The 17,015-nt window shown below is 40.1% G+C and overlaps 1 protein-coding gene across 1 annotated transcript in view; it reads right to left on the bottom strand.

Moving 5' to 3' along the window:
• Positions 1 to 17,015, bottom strand: part of LOC124615479 (protein bicaudal D) — a 121,116-nt gene that overhangs the window by 17,942 nt on the left and 86,159 nt on the right. Inside the window, exon 12 of the mRNA XM_047143403.1 lies at positions 16,022 to 16,188. Coding sequence (XP_046999359.1) covers positions 16,022 to 16,188 — 167 coding nt within the window. The remainder of the gene's footprint in view (positions 1 to 16,021; positions 16,189 to 17,015) is intronic.

Below are 17,015 nucleotides of genomic sequence, written 5' to 3'. Positions count from 1 at the left end.
CATTATTTCACAAATGCATATAAAATACATCAAATTAAGTGATCTGAAAATCGTATGTTATGAGACGAATAAATCACATCTCACACTGGAACCAACCAGTAGTCACAATTGTTAATATTTTGTTGTCTTTACAGCAAATATTTCATAATACTGTACTGTTTCTTTTCCTACAAAGTTCCAACTAATCTGGATTTTCAGAAAATTTTGTATCCATTTGTTTTGCTGTTTCATTTACAACTTCCAAGCAATAAAGATCCTGAGCATTCTGAGACATACTAGTGCATTTCTAAACAAAACAAGTAAAGCAGCCTCTACATCTTTGCATTTACCTATTCCCTCTGACTCGAACACACTACACTCAAACACTGCCATAATCTGATCACTATTTTTCCATCAACTGCCTTAAGCAGCTCCATTTACATTTTAAGAGAAACAGCAGTTTATTCTCATCTCGGTTTCTCTGCCATCACTTGTGAAAAATGAATTTATTGTACATGTACTTAAAACAAAAACATAAAAGAATTGTGACTCACAATTCACTGATTTCGACACACAATATGCAACTTCTGAAACACCTAAGAACAAGAGGCAACACAGCAACAATAACAACCATCATTTACATTGTTTGTTATAGTGAGAAGGGGGCAAAGAAAAAACATAACTGGGTGATGACATGACTGCAGAAAGTAGATATTTGTTCATACAAGAATCAAAGTCTCTGTGTTTCAAAGAATTATGTGTATCATAGTAAAAGAAAAAAGTATGAAATGACATGACTTCGTTTCAACTGGAGTATTATTTTGTGTCAACCAGTTTTTCATATTAAACATTTTTCACTATTTACATGAAAAACATAGCAACAATGTGCTCTGAAATCATTACAAAACTGGTGCAGGAAAGAGGACCTAAAAGTTTGTCCCATGAAAACTGTTGTTCATGAGGAAGTGTATCTAGGACACAAACTGGAATCTTAAGCTTTTCAACAAAATTCCACCAGTGAAGTAGCTAGGGATAACCCTGGATGCAAAACTACCATGGGCCCCTCATATAAAGAATATAAGTTCCAAGGCAAAAGGTATCCTTATGTGCAGTAGAAAGACGTGTGATAAAAACTGAGTTATATGCGGGGCTGTACCAAGGGTGTGGTGAGATTGGCCACTGCCAAGGGTGCAAGCACAGAAGGGACACACAAACTGACCAGAAAGAAAACAAAAAAGAAAGATGGTTTAAGAACTAACTGGGAGTACAATGAGCATTCTTCTACACCTTGTGTTCCTGTCTTTCTACCCCTGAGAAGGAAGCATTTCTCTGCAAGTGGAAACGCGAACTGTTCTCACAGTGTCATTTTGTCCGAGAAGCATCACAAAAAAAATTACTGTTATCAAATACATGACTATCAATAATGTAGTTTATGTGACAACAGCTGCTGCTTACACAGCTCGATCACGTTCAACAACGGAATTCTTGCTACAACTTAGCTAGAATATTGTAGGATCTCAAAGGTCAGTGAGCATCTGCTGAAGCAAACACACTATTTGACTGAAAGCTTCCACTTTTTGCTGATTTTTGTCAAATGATAGCAGTGATGTTGTTACAGCCGGATTGCTTCAAAGCACTTGATACACAAATAACTGAAATGGAAAGCAGATTTCACATATTATAAAATTCTCACGAGCTTCCAGCTGTGTCGAGGTTTAAAATCCACGAGCTTTTGACCTTGTCCTCAGCTGATGTCTAGTGGTGACCAGTATTGACGTATCGATTTTTTGCCCCCCCCCCCCCTCCCCCCTCTGCTGCTACTGTCCTTATATAGTGGTGCTGCCTTCTGTGGCATCACTGTTGCTTGCTCCTGCTCCAATACCACATAAGGTAATGTTTCCCTGTGCACCCACTGCACCTGCTTCAGCTCTCCGATGGTTGGATCCCATGCCATGTGTAACTGTAGGTCACTATCTTTATTGATGAAGTCATCACGAACTTTTATCTCAGTCGCTTCTTTAATTATGCTATCCCATAAACTACTAGTCTGTGTAATAACTGATGTCACTGCAAATGCAATACAATATCACTGGTTTCTCAGGGTACTGAAAGCAAAAGCATCTCTCATGTACTGCTGTTCAGGAGTACGCATGAAACTGTCCACATCCACATGATATTTTATACACTCCTGGCCTTCTGAGGCCTACATCATCTTTCACATGCCTCATGAGTTGTCAATTATTTTTTTTAGAGCCCTGAAGAAAAAACAGATTTTCTCTCTTTTTAGGAGTTGGCAAAACTTTCCTGTTACTGAGCCACAAAATGCTAAGAAGCTTCTTCAAGTCCTCCTTGGGGTCCTTCTGCTTCTGTGTTTTTGGAAAGATGGCTTGCGACATCTGGTGGTTGATGTAGCTGTTTTCCTTAAATACTTTCTGTAAGTGGCCCAGTTCCTCCAGCAGGTCTTCAGCACGTAAGATGGCTTCCGCTCGATGCACCAAGGTCCTCAGAACAGACTGTTTCTGTGACAAATGGTGGTAACTGTTAGTGTGCCGATATTAGTGGGTGGGTTTCCAGAAGAAACTGTAGCTGAAACATCAATTTGCTTTATGCCAGATGAGGACACCAAGAAAAGCAAGGCAGCACCAGTCTCTACCTCCATCATGAACTTGATGTTTTGGGTATTGTTGATGTGGTCCAAGAATTCTCCCAGCTATTCATGACCATGAGACCAGACAGCAAATGTGCCATTGACATAATGATAAATCAACGAGGCTTTGGAGGAGTCGTGTCCAAGGTAATGTCCTCAAAGTGCTCCATCAATGGGTTGACTATAACTGGAGCTAATGAGCTCCCCATCACAATGCCATCTGTATGATTAAAATATTCTCTATCATACAAAAAATATGACGACGTCCGAATGTGCCTGAATAAATCGACAAAAGTGCCATCAAAAAAGTTGGAAAGCAGATCTATGGAATCATAGATGGGTATGTGCTTGAATAAATAGCATCACATCAAAGTTGACCATAGTATCTCCTTCTCGAAGATGCAGGAATTAATGCAGCTGATGAAGTCAGTCATATTCTTGACATGATGCACACAACGATCAATGTGGAGATCAAGGAGGCTGGCCAGATATTTTGTGAGTCTGTTAAGTCAGCGATCCAATGCTGCTCACAATAAGACATAGAGCTTTGTTCTTCTCGTGAACCATTGGAAGGCCACAGAATGCAGGTGGTTGACATATTCAAGAGAGATTTTTAATAACATTCTCTTCCAGTTAAGAACACTTGAGAAGCTCCAACATCTTCCTCATTATTCTAGATGTTGCATCCCATGAAAAGTTTTGATACATAATCCAGCATCAACCAAATCTTTGTGTCAGTCAAATTAAATGCCTGTGTCTTGGAGGAGGATGCATCATGGTCAGCTTTGGCCTGGTGTCATTATTCATGTGCGTTCCCAACCTCTATTGCAGATATATGCTCTCCCAGTTATTATGTGGCACTGTTGAGGATTTATTTAACCACACTCTGCCAAAATTGCATTTTTTTGTATGATGGAAATTATTTTAATCAAATGGATGGCATAGAATTGGGGAGCCCAAAAGCTCCAGTTACAATCAAACTGTTTATGGAGCACTCTGAGGACATTGCCCTGGACGTGGCTCCTGCAAAGCCCAGTTGCTTTTATCATTTTGTCGATGACACGTTCAGTGTCTGGTCTCATGGACATGAAAAGCTGAGAGAATTCTTGGACCACATCTACAATATCCCTAACATTGTCAAGTTCACAATGGAAGTAGAGACTAATGGTGCCTTGTCTTTCCATTCCTTGACGCCTGCGTCCACCTTAAAGCAAATGGGTGTCTCAACCACATTGTTTACCAGAAACCCATCCACATGGACCGATATCTACACACTAACTTATCAGCATTCATTGCAGAGACATTCAGTTCCGAAGACCTTGGTGCGTTGAGTGCAAGCCATCTCAGACACTGAAAACCTGCTGAAGCAACTGAACCACTGATAGAAAGTAAGTAAGTAAGTAAGTAAAGCGGCTATAACAAATGCCGGATTTCACATGCCATCTTTCCAAAAACAAGGAAGCAGAAGGACACTGAAGAGTACTTGAAGCTTGCATTTTCAGCATTCTGTGGCTCAGTAACAGCAAACGTTAGCCATCTCCAAATGAGGCATAAAATCAGTTCTGTCTTCACGGCTCCAACAAAAATTCAACAACTCATGAGGCCTGTGAAAGACGATGTATGCCTCAGAACACAAAAAGTATATAAAATACCATGTGAGACTGGATAGTTTCATATCAGACAAACTGTGCATACTACTGAACAGCACTGAATTGACCACGACAGATGCTTTTGCCTTCAATACCAGAGCATGCTCTAAAAAACAGGCATTTTACTGTATTTGAAGAGACCTCAATTATCACATTGACTAGCACTTTCTGCAAGAGCATAATTAAACAAGCAACCGACATAAAAATTTTTGACAACACCCTCAATAAAGACAATGGTCTACAGTTAAGCACAGCATGGGACCTGGCCATTGGAAGGTTGAAGCAGGTGCAGCGGTCGCGCAACGGGAACATTAATATATAGGTCATTGGAGCAGGCAGCAGTGATTCACAGATGGCAGTGTGGCTATATAAGGATCGTAGATGTAAACAAAAAAGGCAATCACCACTTGACAGTGGGTGAAAAGTACTCTGCAAAAAGCTCATGGATTTTAAACCACTTGTTGCGGTTTAATTTCACTTTTATTTCCAATCAAGATATGCTTGAAGTGATAGCTCAGTATCTTACCTTGATAATGTGCAGTGGGTTTTGAGGCTAAATATAGCAGAGATATTGGTACGGCAGAGCTAGTCAATAATGATGATGATGATGATGATGATGGTTTGGTTTGTGGGGCACTCAACTGCATGGTCATCAGTGCCCATACCAAGTCCCAATTTTTAAACAGTCCAATTTTTTCACAACCCAATCTGGCAACTGTCATGGATGAGACGATGATGATGACATGATGAGGACAGCACTAACAACCAGTCCCTGAGCAGAGAAAATCTCCAACCCAGCCGAGAATCGAACCCAGGACCAGAGCTAGTCGATGAAATACACTATGTGATCAAAAGTATACGGACATCTGGCTGAAAATGCCTTACAAGTTTGTGGTGCACTCAATCAGTAACGCTGGAATACAGTATTGTGTCGGCCCATCCTTAGCGTTGACGACAGCTTCTACTCTCGCAAGCATACATTCAGTCAGGTGCTGGAAGGCTTCTTGGGGAATGGAAACCCATTCTTCATAGAGTGCTGCACTGAGGATAGGTATTGATGTCTGTTGGTGAGGCCTGGCATGAAGTTGGTATTCCAAAACATCCCAAAGGTGTTCTATAGGATTCAAGTTAGGACTCTGTGCAGGCCAGTCCATTACAGGGATGTTACTGTCACATAACCACTCAGCTACAGGCCGTGCATTCTGAACAAGCGCTCGATCATGTTGAAAGATGCAGTCGCCATCCCTGAATTGCTCTTCAACAGTGGGAAGCAAGAAAGTGCTTAAAATATCAATGTAGGGCTGTGCTGTAATAGTGAGGCGCAAAACAAAAAAGAGGTGAAAGCCCCCTACATGAAAAACATGACCACATCATTACACCACCACCTCCGAATTTTACTGTTGGCACTACACACGGTAGCAGATGATGTTCACCGGGCATTCGGCATACCCACACCTTGCCATCGGATCGCCACATTGTGTAGCATGATTTGTCACTCCACACAATGTTTTTCCACTGTTCAATAGTGTTTACGCTCCTTACACCAAGTGGAGTGTCATTTGGCATTTACGGGCATGATGTGTGGCTTATGAGCAGCCACTAGACCATGAAATCCAAGTTTTCTCACCTCCCGCCTAACTGTCATAGTACTTGCAGTGGATCCTGATGCAGTTTGGAATTACTGTGTGATGGTCTGGATAGATGTCTGCCTATTACACATTACTACCCTCTTCAACTGTCGGCGGTCTATGTCAGTTAACAGACAAGGTCGGCCTGTACGCTTTTGTGCTGTACATGTCCCTTCATGTTTCCACTTCACTATCACACCGGAAACAGTGGACCTGGGGATGTTTAGGAGTGTGGAAATCTCGCGTACAGACATATGACATGAGTGACAACTAATCACCTGACCACATTAGAAGTCTGTGAGTTCCGCTTAGCACCCCATTCTGCTCTCTCATGATATCTAATGACTACTGAGGTCACTGATATGGAGTACCTGGAAGTAGATGGCACCACAGTGCACCTAATATGAAAAACATGTTTGTGGGGGTGTCCGGATACTTTAGATCCCATAGTGTAGCTGCTGTCAAGTTCCAGTTGCAACAGCTGATGAAAAGCACTGACACGGCTTTTTGGATGCAGCTTTTATTATATTTATGACAATGTCAGTGATTGTGGCATCTTGTGAACACAGTTTCAACAAATGAAAGTCAACTATGGCCGTAACTAGATGTCAAATTTTGCTATCTTGTCTATAGAATACAACACAGCTTCTCAATTGGTCTTCAGTGGCATAATCAATCAGTTTGCTTTGCTCAAATCAAGGAAACGCAAAGTAAAATTATAATATTAACAAAGTATCTGGAAAGAGACATTTTTTTCAACTCTTAGTTGGAGCCCTTTTTTCTTTTATTTCTAGTTAGTAATTTATGCACTATTAATAATTTATGAGGAACAAATACATCTGTTCTTTATTAAATGTCACACTAAAACAAATGTACCATAGTTGCGACGAACATCTATACGGCATAGATTTCATTTTACGTTCAGTTATTGTAGACAGTTTATATAACTTGTAATTTATTTACTACAATGATAGATTTAATTTGTTATGGGTAATATTTTATCTCAATACAGTTCACTTGAATGTTCAGCTGTCCAGTCATGCTTTATTGTTATTAATCCTAAATATAGCACAAAATCATAAAATTTGCTACACCTGTGTATAACAAAAATGCAAGAAGGTAGCTTCAGAGGGAGTAAGGGGGGAAGGGAGAGGATGGCATCTAGGGAAAATGATGGGTTACATTCTCAGTCCTTCTAACCCATCAAAGATGATTGTGAGATTTAATGAATGATTTTATTAGTAGTTAAGTTTCTGATAGCATTTTTTTTTTTTTTTTTTTTTTTTTTTTTTTTTTTTTTTTTTTTTTTTTTGCGGGATACAGTGTTGCAGCATATCTGCAAGACACAACGACGAGTTTAGCATGTCCAACTGCTGGGGCTGCTTGTTCCTAGACCTCAGGGCCTGGAGGTGTGTTGCAGCTACAAAAGAACGGCACTCACAATAACAATAGTGATGCAACAGAAGCAAGGAAAAAAGAAGTTTGAAGAATTGTCATTCTAACTTCCATTCTTGGTCATTTTGATCACCAGAAAGTATTCTCATTGTACAAGATATTTGTATCCAAAGATTTGTGATTCAACTTTAATATACATATCTGATGATAATTATCTCAATGCATAATAAGTTTGAATAGATTGGTGTTGAAAGAAGAAATATTGTCACTCAATACAGAAAATCAAGGATACCAGTTTTCTTTCAGCCTCTAGCATTGATGATACTGTGAACGAGAAGACCAGAAGCACAGTTATGTGGCTTTTATTAGCCAGTTCAGATAGCAATTAATTTTATGAAACAGGTAACCACAGAGAGTATATTACACAACGAGATAGAGAAGACCCAAAATAAACAAATTAAACATTTCAGTGCAGCTCTGTGTCCAAGTTCCAGGAACATGTATTGGATATAAACCTCTGTAATAAAACTGTGATAATTTATAGGACTACAGTATGGTGGAATAAAGTAGAACAGACAGTGGCTGCTAAGTAGTTTGGGAAGTAGTGGAGACTGACCTGCTTAGCCACAACAGGCAGAATTAGCAACATGTCCATTGTTGGGATGGAGACCATGCTAAACACGTCTCCATTACATCTTTGGGTTACACTAGGGGCAGCAATAGCATACAGTCTAAAACTACGAAACTTTTATGATATCTAGAATCTCTCACTAATCTAATGATTGTGGTAGACATGGGAATGGTAGGGGAAATGCCAGGTGACTAGGCAATAGCATCTAGCTGCTTCAATGCATCTTGAAAAATGAAAAAAAAATTAAAGTAGAAAGCACTGGAAGACTGAATCAGGATATTATTTAAGAACACACAAACTGATATCGATAAAGTGATGGTAAAATCAAAAATATGTACCTGGGTCAGGAAGCAGCATGCACAATACTGGGATAAGAACCAAAAAGCAATGACATAACCAGCTAATGATGTCAAAACAATGTTTTAAGAGAACTTCTACAACCCTGGGCTTGAAAAGAAGGAAGATTAAACTCGTGGTAGGATTAATGATTGGTCATAGGAACTTCAGAAAATACTTCCATACAGTGGGTATAGGGAAAGAAGTCCATCTACATCTACATAGTTACTCTGCAATTCATACTTAAGTGCCTGGCAGAGGGTTCATCGAACCATTTTCATACTACTACTCTACCATTCCACTCTCGAATGGTGCATGGGAAAAAGGAACACCTAAATCTTTCCATTCGAGCTCAGATTTCTCTTATTTTATTATGATGATCATTTCTCCCCACGTAGATGGGTGTCAACAAAATATTTTCACATTCAGAAGAGAAAGTTGGTGATTGAAATTTCATAAATAGATATTGCTGCAAAGAAAACCACCTTTGTTTCAGTGATTGCCACCTCAACTCGCCCCTATTGCGCGATAACATGAAACGAGCTGCCCTTCTTTCCACTTTAATGATGTCTTCTGTCAATCCTACCTCGTACGGATCCCACACCGCACAGCACTATTCCAGCAGAGGACAGACAAGTGCAATGTAGGCTGTCTCTTTAGTGGGTTTGTCGCATGTTGTAAGTGTTCTGCCAACAAAGCACAGTCTCTGTTTTGCCTTTCTCACAATATTATCTTTGTGGTCGTTCCAATTTAAGTTGCTCATTATTGTAATTCCTAGGTATTTAGTCGAATTGACAGCCCTTAGATTTGTGCGATTTATCGTATACCCAAAATTTATCGGATTTCGTTTAATACCCATGTGGATGACCTCGCACTTTTCTTTGTTTAGTGCCAATTGCCACTTTTTGCACCATACAGAAATTCTCTCTAGATCATTTTGTAATTGGAATTGATCGTCTGGTGATTTTACTAGACGGTAAATTACAGTGTCATCTGCAAACAATCTAAGGGGGCTGCTCAGATCATGTAAATCAGGAACAGCAGAGGGCCTATGACACTACTTTGTGGAACGCCAGATATCACTTCTGTTCTACTCGATGATTTACCATCCATCACTACAAACTGTGACCTCTCTGAGAGGAAATCATGGATCCAGTCACACAACTGAGATGATACTCTATACATATGCAATTTGATTAATAGTCGCTTGTGAGGAACGGCATTAAAAGCCTTCTGGAAATCTAGGAATATAGAATTGATCTGAGATCCCTTGTCGACAGCACTCATTTCTTCATGGGAATAAAGAGCCAGCTGTGTTGCACAAGAATGATATTTTCTGAATCCGTGTTGATTATGTATCAGTAAGTCATTTTCTTCAAGGTGATTCAAAATGTTAGAGTACAGTATATGCTCCAAAATTCTACTGCAAATTGAGGTCAATGGGTTACTCCTATTTCCTTTCTTGAATATTGATGTGACCTGTACTACTTTCCAGTCTTTAAGAACAGGCCTTTCGTCGAGTGAGAGGCTGTATATGATTGCTAAGAAAGGTGCTATTGTGTCTGAATACTCTGAAAGGAACCTGACTGGTATACCATCTGGACCGGAAGACTTCCTTTCTTAAGTGATTTGAGTTGTTTCACAACACCTGTACTTTACATACGACCAGAATCTCTTTGGGTTTTCTACCATATTTTGAGACAATGTTTCACTGTGGAAACTATTAAAAGCATCTCGCATTGACATCCACACTAAATTTTGAGCTTCCGTGAAACTTAGCCAGTCTTGGGGATTTTGCATTCTCCTGAATTTGGCATGCTTTTTTCGTTGCTTCTCTAACAGTGTTCTGACGTGTTTTGTGTACCATGGTGTATCAGTCCCGTCTCTTATTAACTTATGCAGTATGACGCTATCTATGGCTGTATCTTTGAATTTGAGCCATATCTGGCCTACACGTACATAATTAGCTTGGAAGGAATGATTACACTCTTTTAGGAAGGCATCAAGCGAATTTTTATCTGCTGTTTAAATAGATATATTTTACATTTATTTTTAGTGGTTTTGATTGATATGGTTTTGAGCCTCGTTACAATGACCTTGTGTTCACTAATCCCTGTATCCGTCATGACGTTCTCTATTAGATCAGGATTATTTGTGGCTAAGAGATCAAATGTGTTTTCGCAACCATTTACATTTCATGTGCGCTCATGAACTACTTGTTCAAAGTAATTCTCAGAGAAAGCATTTAGTACAATTTCTGAGGATGTTTTCTGACTACCACCGGCTTTGAACATGTATTTTCGCCAACAAATCAAGGGTAGACTGAAGTCTCCACCAATTATATCTGTATGAGTGGGGTACTTATTTGTAATAAGATTCAAGTTTTCTTTGAACTGTTCAGCTATTATAACATCTGAGTTGGGGGGTCAGTAGAAGGAGCCAATTATTATTTTGCTACAGCTGTGGAGTATAACCGCCACCCACAGTCATTCGCAGGAACTATCTATTTCAGCTTCACTACATGATAAACTACTACCAACAGACACAAACACACCACCACCTACTTTATTTAATCTATCCTTTCTGAACACGGTTTGCGCCTCTGGACAAATTTCGGCAGAATTTATCTCCAGCTTTAGCCAGCTTTCTGTTCCTATAACGATTTCAGCTTCAGTGCTTTCTATCAGCACTTGAAGCTCTGGTACTTTTCCAACACAGCTACGACAATTTACAACTACAATACTGACTGGTGCTTGGTTGATTCTCGTCATTTCTTTGCCCTGTACCCTTTGAGACTGGAGCCCTTTTTGATCTTTCCCAAGACTGTCTAACCTAAAAAACTGCGCAGTTCACACCACACAGCCCCTGCTACCCATGTAGCCACCTCCTGTGTGTAGTGGACACCTGACCTATTTAGCGGAAATCGAAACCCCACCACCATATGGCGCAAGTCAAGGAATCTGCAGCCTACAAGGTCACAGAACCGTCTGAGCCTCTGATTCAGACCCTCCACTTGGTTCTGTACCAAAGGTCCGCAATTGGTGCTGTCGATGATGCTGCAGATGGTGAGCTCTGCCTTCATCTCGCTAGCAAGACTGACAGTCTTCACCAACTCAGATAGCTGCTGGAAACCAGACAGAATCTCAGATGGCTGCCGGAAACAAGAGAGACTCTCTTCTGATCCATAGCGAAACACGTAATTAGTGCCGACATGAGCCACCACCTGCAGTTGGCTGCACCCTGTGCCCTACATGGCACCCGGAAGGACCCTTTCCACAACTTGGATGACTCCCCCCGGTATGCACACGGAGTGCACAATGGCTTTCTTCCTGTCCTTAGCTTCCATATCCCTAACAGGCTCCACCACCCACCTAACAATGGAGCTCCCAATGACAAGTTCCTAAGTGCAGACTGTGTAGGAAGAAACTGCACCACACTTAATCTTCCAACGCAAGCACATCACATAAAATCAATGTATATGAAGAAAATCCCACTAAAAATTTTACTTATACACAACAGTTCAAAAGAAAGTGAAGTTCAACATATGTAAATAAACAAGATTAAGAAAGTCTACAAGGGCAAGCACTGTTTGAACTCCTGTAAATAATGATTATGCATCTCCCTCAAATTAATCTTCACTCCATTTTGTTTTCATTCCTTCTCCTCAATCATTTTATTTCCAGCTTCAGCTAAACTGCAGATTTAGATTCATTTCTTGGAGGATATACACATGTAACAGAAGTTCTGTAACTGCACAAGATTTACAACATAATTCAAACAGTTTGTCAGTCCACCAGCTAATGTTTTCACATAAAAAAAAAACTGCTCTATCCATAAAAATATAATATTTATTGCAGACAATTGCAGTAGGTATTCTAGAAGCAGTTTTTTTAAGTCTGCTTTATGAAACTTCTATTTCCAACACATCAAATTTGCTTTTCAATAGTTTCATATTTAGTTTTCTGGGAATGCTCCTGCAACATCCCCGCATGTATAGAAATATATTAAAAAAATATATAGAATCCAAAGAAACAGCACGCCTAATGGACATAAATTTAAAAATTTTGTTATGCTGGAGCTATGGGAATTCGAATGCGGGCAAACTGTTGGCACTCATAGTATGGGTACCTCTGTGCCCAAGGTAACTGAAGTGTTTGGTGTTTCAAGACACACCATATTGAAGAACCATAATGCATGCAGGAAAAGCAGAAAAAAAACATCCGCGAAGTCACAATGTGCATAAAAGTGTGTGTTGAGTGATCATGATACATAGTCATTGAAGAGGATTGTGATGAAAAATAAAGAGGACGGCAGTTGCAAAAATCCCTGCAGAACTGAATATTGCACTTACAAACCCTGTCAGCACCAAAATAGTACAAATGGAGCTCCATAAGATGGAAATCGCATGGTGGGCTGGAATTCCAAAACCACATGTCAGTGATGTAAATACCTAGACTAAGAAAACATAAAACCTGGACTATAGAGCAATGGAAGAGAGTCATTCAGTTGGATGAGTCTTGTTTCATACCGTTTCCAACTTCTGGCCAAGTTTACATCTGATGTATGCCATCACAGGCCTATGATGCAGACTGCTTGCTGCCCAGAGTGAAACACTGCAGGAGTTTGGTGATTATTTGGGCAGTCATGGTGGTAATCAACGAGCCTCATGAGTATTTTGCAAGATTGCATTACTGCCAAGAATTATAAGACCATTTTTGCTGACTGGATCCATACCACAGTACAACATTTGTTCCCCAATGGTGACGCTTTGTTCCAAGACATCAGAGTGCCTGTTCACACAGGTCGCATCATCCAGGACTGGTTTGGTGAGCACGCCGATGGACCGTCGCTTCTCCCCTGGCCACCACAGTCACTATTATTGAGGCTTTGTGATCCATTTTGGAGAGGTGGGTGTGTGATCGCTGTCCACCTCCATCATTGTTACCTGAACTTGCCACTATTTTGCAGGAAGAACGGTGTAAGACCCACTGAAAACCATACAGGACCAGTACCTGTACTTATTCATTCTGATGTGATTGGAAGCAGTTTTGACTTACTAATTGATCAGTTGATCGAGGGGAGCTATGGGACCAAACGGCGAGAAAATCAGTCCCTCAATCCAAAAGTTACTTGGGTAAGTTACGGAGTTCACTAAAAGTGGGTGGATCCAGTCAAAGGGGTCCAACTACTAAGCGAGGAAGCAAAAAACACACACAGTAGAAGGCACAGAAAGGTAGGTCAAATCTAAAAGCTGGGAAAACAGAGGGATCAAAGATCAGTTGTTGCCCAGGAGAGTGGTCATGGGTCCCACACCTAGAAAACACAGAGAGGGGTCCCAGCCACAACAACTCTGCCCCAACTACATGAGTACAGCAAACGTTTATAACTGAAAATTTAGAAAACTTTCATGTGGGAAACTGACAGACAGTTCAACCACCTGTGAATCGTCTGCTAACATTAAAGACAAGGAATCTGGAAGAAGGGAACAATCCACCAATACATGGCACACAGTCAGTCTCACCCACAGACACATTTTGGAAGTGGCTCATCACACAAGAGAAGACAATGGGTGAGTCTAGAACGACCTATGCATAGACGGCGTAAGACAGTGGACTTCTTTCCAGAGGAGTTTATTACTGAGAGCACTAGCACAACAGATATCATTCCATTTTTGGGCAGGTTGGCTTTTTTCAAAAACAAGGCCCAAGAAATGGGATTGTGCTAGATCACTAGGTGCTGTTCACCTAAATAAAGTTCTGGATTGGGGTGTATGTGGGTCGATGGCAAAAATGTGTAACCCGCTATTTGGAGGGAAAAAACTGGAAGCCATGAGAGAGGGCCAATGCAGAGGCCCATAGGATAGCATCTTGGGGCTAGTGTTCAGTGTGGGAGCTGCAACAGATGCAAAAATTGTCAACATACAATGCCGGGGTAACCAGAAGTCCAACAGAGTTTACAAGATGATTGATGGCAATGAGGAAGAGTGTGACACTTAACACACAACCCTGGGGGATATCGTTCTGATGGATCCAAAGGCGTTCTGAGTGAAGTGTCACCTCAAACCTGGAAGAGCCAATGCGATAAAAACTTGCAGATAAAAATTGGAAGAGGACCGCGGAAGTCCCAGCGATAGAGGGTAACTAAAATGTGACAGTGCCAAGCTGTGTCATATGCCTTATGAAGATCAAAGAAGACTGTGACAAGATGCTGGCGGTTAGTAAAAGGCTGTCAGACTGTTGTTTCCAATCTGAGTAAATGTTTAGTTGTAGATCATCCTCCCTGCAAGTCACACTGATATGGTGACAAAAGGCCCAGAGATTTGAGTACCCAACATAATCGGAAGATACCAATCCTCTCAAGCAGTTTACTGCTTGTACTCTTGTATCTTCTTCTCTTTCTTATAAACTGGAAAATCTGGCAAGTGTGGAGAGTGGCAGACATGATAGGTGACACACACAGGTGGCAGAACACAGGGGCTGCCCTCATGGAGTAGGTGGCCACGATCACCACACAGAGGGTCTGCTGTCCTGTGGGAAGACGTATGCACAAGACCCAAGCAACAAAAGCACCTCATGGGTGATGGGACGTACAGCTTCATTTCACATTGGTAATAACCTTCACCTTCTCTGGGAAGATACCCCTCGAAAGCCAGGATAAAGGCACTGTTATCAGTGTGGTTGTCTTTATGACCATTCTGCAAACGTCGAACAAAATTAATGCAACATTGCTCCAGATTTGCTGGATGAAGTCCCCATGAAAAATCACTTCCTGGACCACATTCAGAGACTGATGGGGGGTAATAGGGGGGTAATAGACACCATAACATCACCAAGGTGATAACAAATGCGAAGGGCTGCAAACTAGGCAGCAGAAGAAGCTGTGTTCAACAGGGAGCCAAACCACATTTTACCGAGAATCAAATGGATTACTGTATGATAAAATTCATAACTTAACATACTGTAACTTACTCACAAACTCACAAAATAGGTTTACTGTCAGTACAACTTTAACATATATATTGGTGTTCGATCTAATTTTACTACATTATATAGTGAGTGAATTAGCATATCTGAGGAGTGTGCTCTCATTTAGCAGGATCTATGTTGGGCCAGGGAGCATAGAGTTGCGCATGCACAAAAGTTCCTTAAAACGCGTGCAACTGGAGGTGTGTTCACAAATCTGTTGCCAAGTTTCATGGAGTCTAGAGGAGCAGTAGCACAGCAGATTTAAGTGCCTCATCTTTCAGATAGCAGCATCTACGTTACATTTAACAGTATTCAAAGAAAAATAACCAATAAATCCGCAATGTGTCAAAAGTTAGGATGTTCACGCTTGTGTTCTTACACAGCAACCACACACACACACAGTGCAGTTACATAGCACCATTTGACTACATTGCCATGGCGCTTTAGCTTGACTCGAGCATTGTAGAAAAGCTTAGCAGTGTTTTCAGTTTTGTTTGTGTGTTCACCAACTGAACTGGTAACTTATGATTTCCTTTATTCACATTCTGTCCACAACTTTCCGTTATAAAAGATTCTGATAAAGCAGAGGAAACAAAAGAAAGGTGAAGAAGGTGAAAAAGATAAGGAAGAAAAAAAAAGATGAAGAAGGAGAAAAGGGTGGGGATGTTAAAAATGACTCACTGTAGTTAATTACAAAATACAGAAAATAATATCAACAAACAAAACCTTAAAGCAACCACACTACAATATTGCACTAAACACAAGGCATACCAATTCAACTTAAAACAAACCTCTAGTTCCTCAAGGCGTTGCGTAAGTGCAAGTTTCTGCTGCACAGCTAACCGTAAAAGCTGATTTAGAGTTTTCTTTTCTTCCTCTGCAGCCGCTAACTGAGAATGTAAGTCATCCACTTGGGTTACATACTCTTCGCAGCGAGCAGCAAACATTGCACGTAAACCTAGAAAACAGAAGTATACAAATTTCATTTTTTGAAAGTAGTAAAAGACCGTGAAATGATGAACGCAGATTGAGTTTCTTTTTGTGACAAATATTTTGGTGATAATACAGCACAATAGTTATATGTTATGAGACACACAATGTGATGTTACTGAAGGTAATAGTGATCGTCCCAGAAGAAAAGACAAATGAGCAGCATCTATGAAAAACAAGGTTGTGTGACATTTCAGAAAGTATTTTAATTTCTACTATTTCTATGACTGTTCTATTAAAATAACATTTAGCTGTAAGTAAATTTAACTAGTAATATTTGCTCTCATATTTCCCAAACTATTCTGTAATACTGTAGTCACTTATTATTTTGATTTATTCCCTACACAACACAGCCAATTATATGAAGTATGATGCTAAGCCAATGCACAAGATTATCACTATATTCAGTGAACTGCTGATACTATAGCAAATGATGATAGTACGATACTTTTCTTAGAGTTGGTACTTCATCTACATACATTTCAATTGCAGATAATCTACACTCCATTGATAAATTTATATGTTATACTTTAGTATTTGCACCTTAAAAATTTTGCTACATTATTTGGATATATTTAATTTAAGAAAATTTGTATTTTAATTAACAGAATTCCTTAGGTTTTTTTAGCTAAAACTAAATAATTCTTCAAACCCAAACCACCATTAATAAACTGAACACTGATTCTCAATTTTATTCACTTTGGGATTCAGATTCTGTTGACAGCACAACAGTTTAAAACATAGCGCTGATACAGTCCAGGGCACAGAAACTTGTCACAGTAAACATCTAACAAC

This window comes from Schistocerca americana, chromosome 5, assembly GCF_021461395.2.
Source record: "Schistocerca americana isolate TAMUIC-IGC-003095 chromosome 5, iqSchAmer2.1, whole genome shotgun sequence".
In the NCBI taxonomy this organism is placed as follows: domain Eukaryota; kingdom Metazoa; phylum Arthropoda; class Insecta; order Orthoptera; family Acrididae; genus Schistocerca; species Schistocerca americana.
Note: the sequence above shows the minus strand (reverse complement) of the source record. Positions and strands in the feature narration are given on the sequence as shown.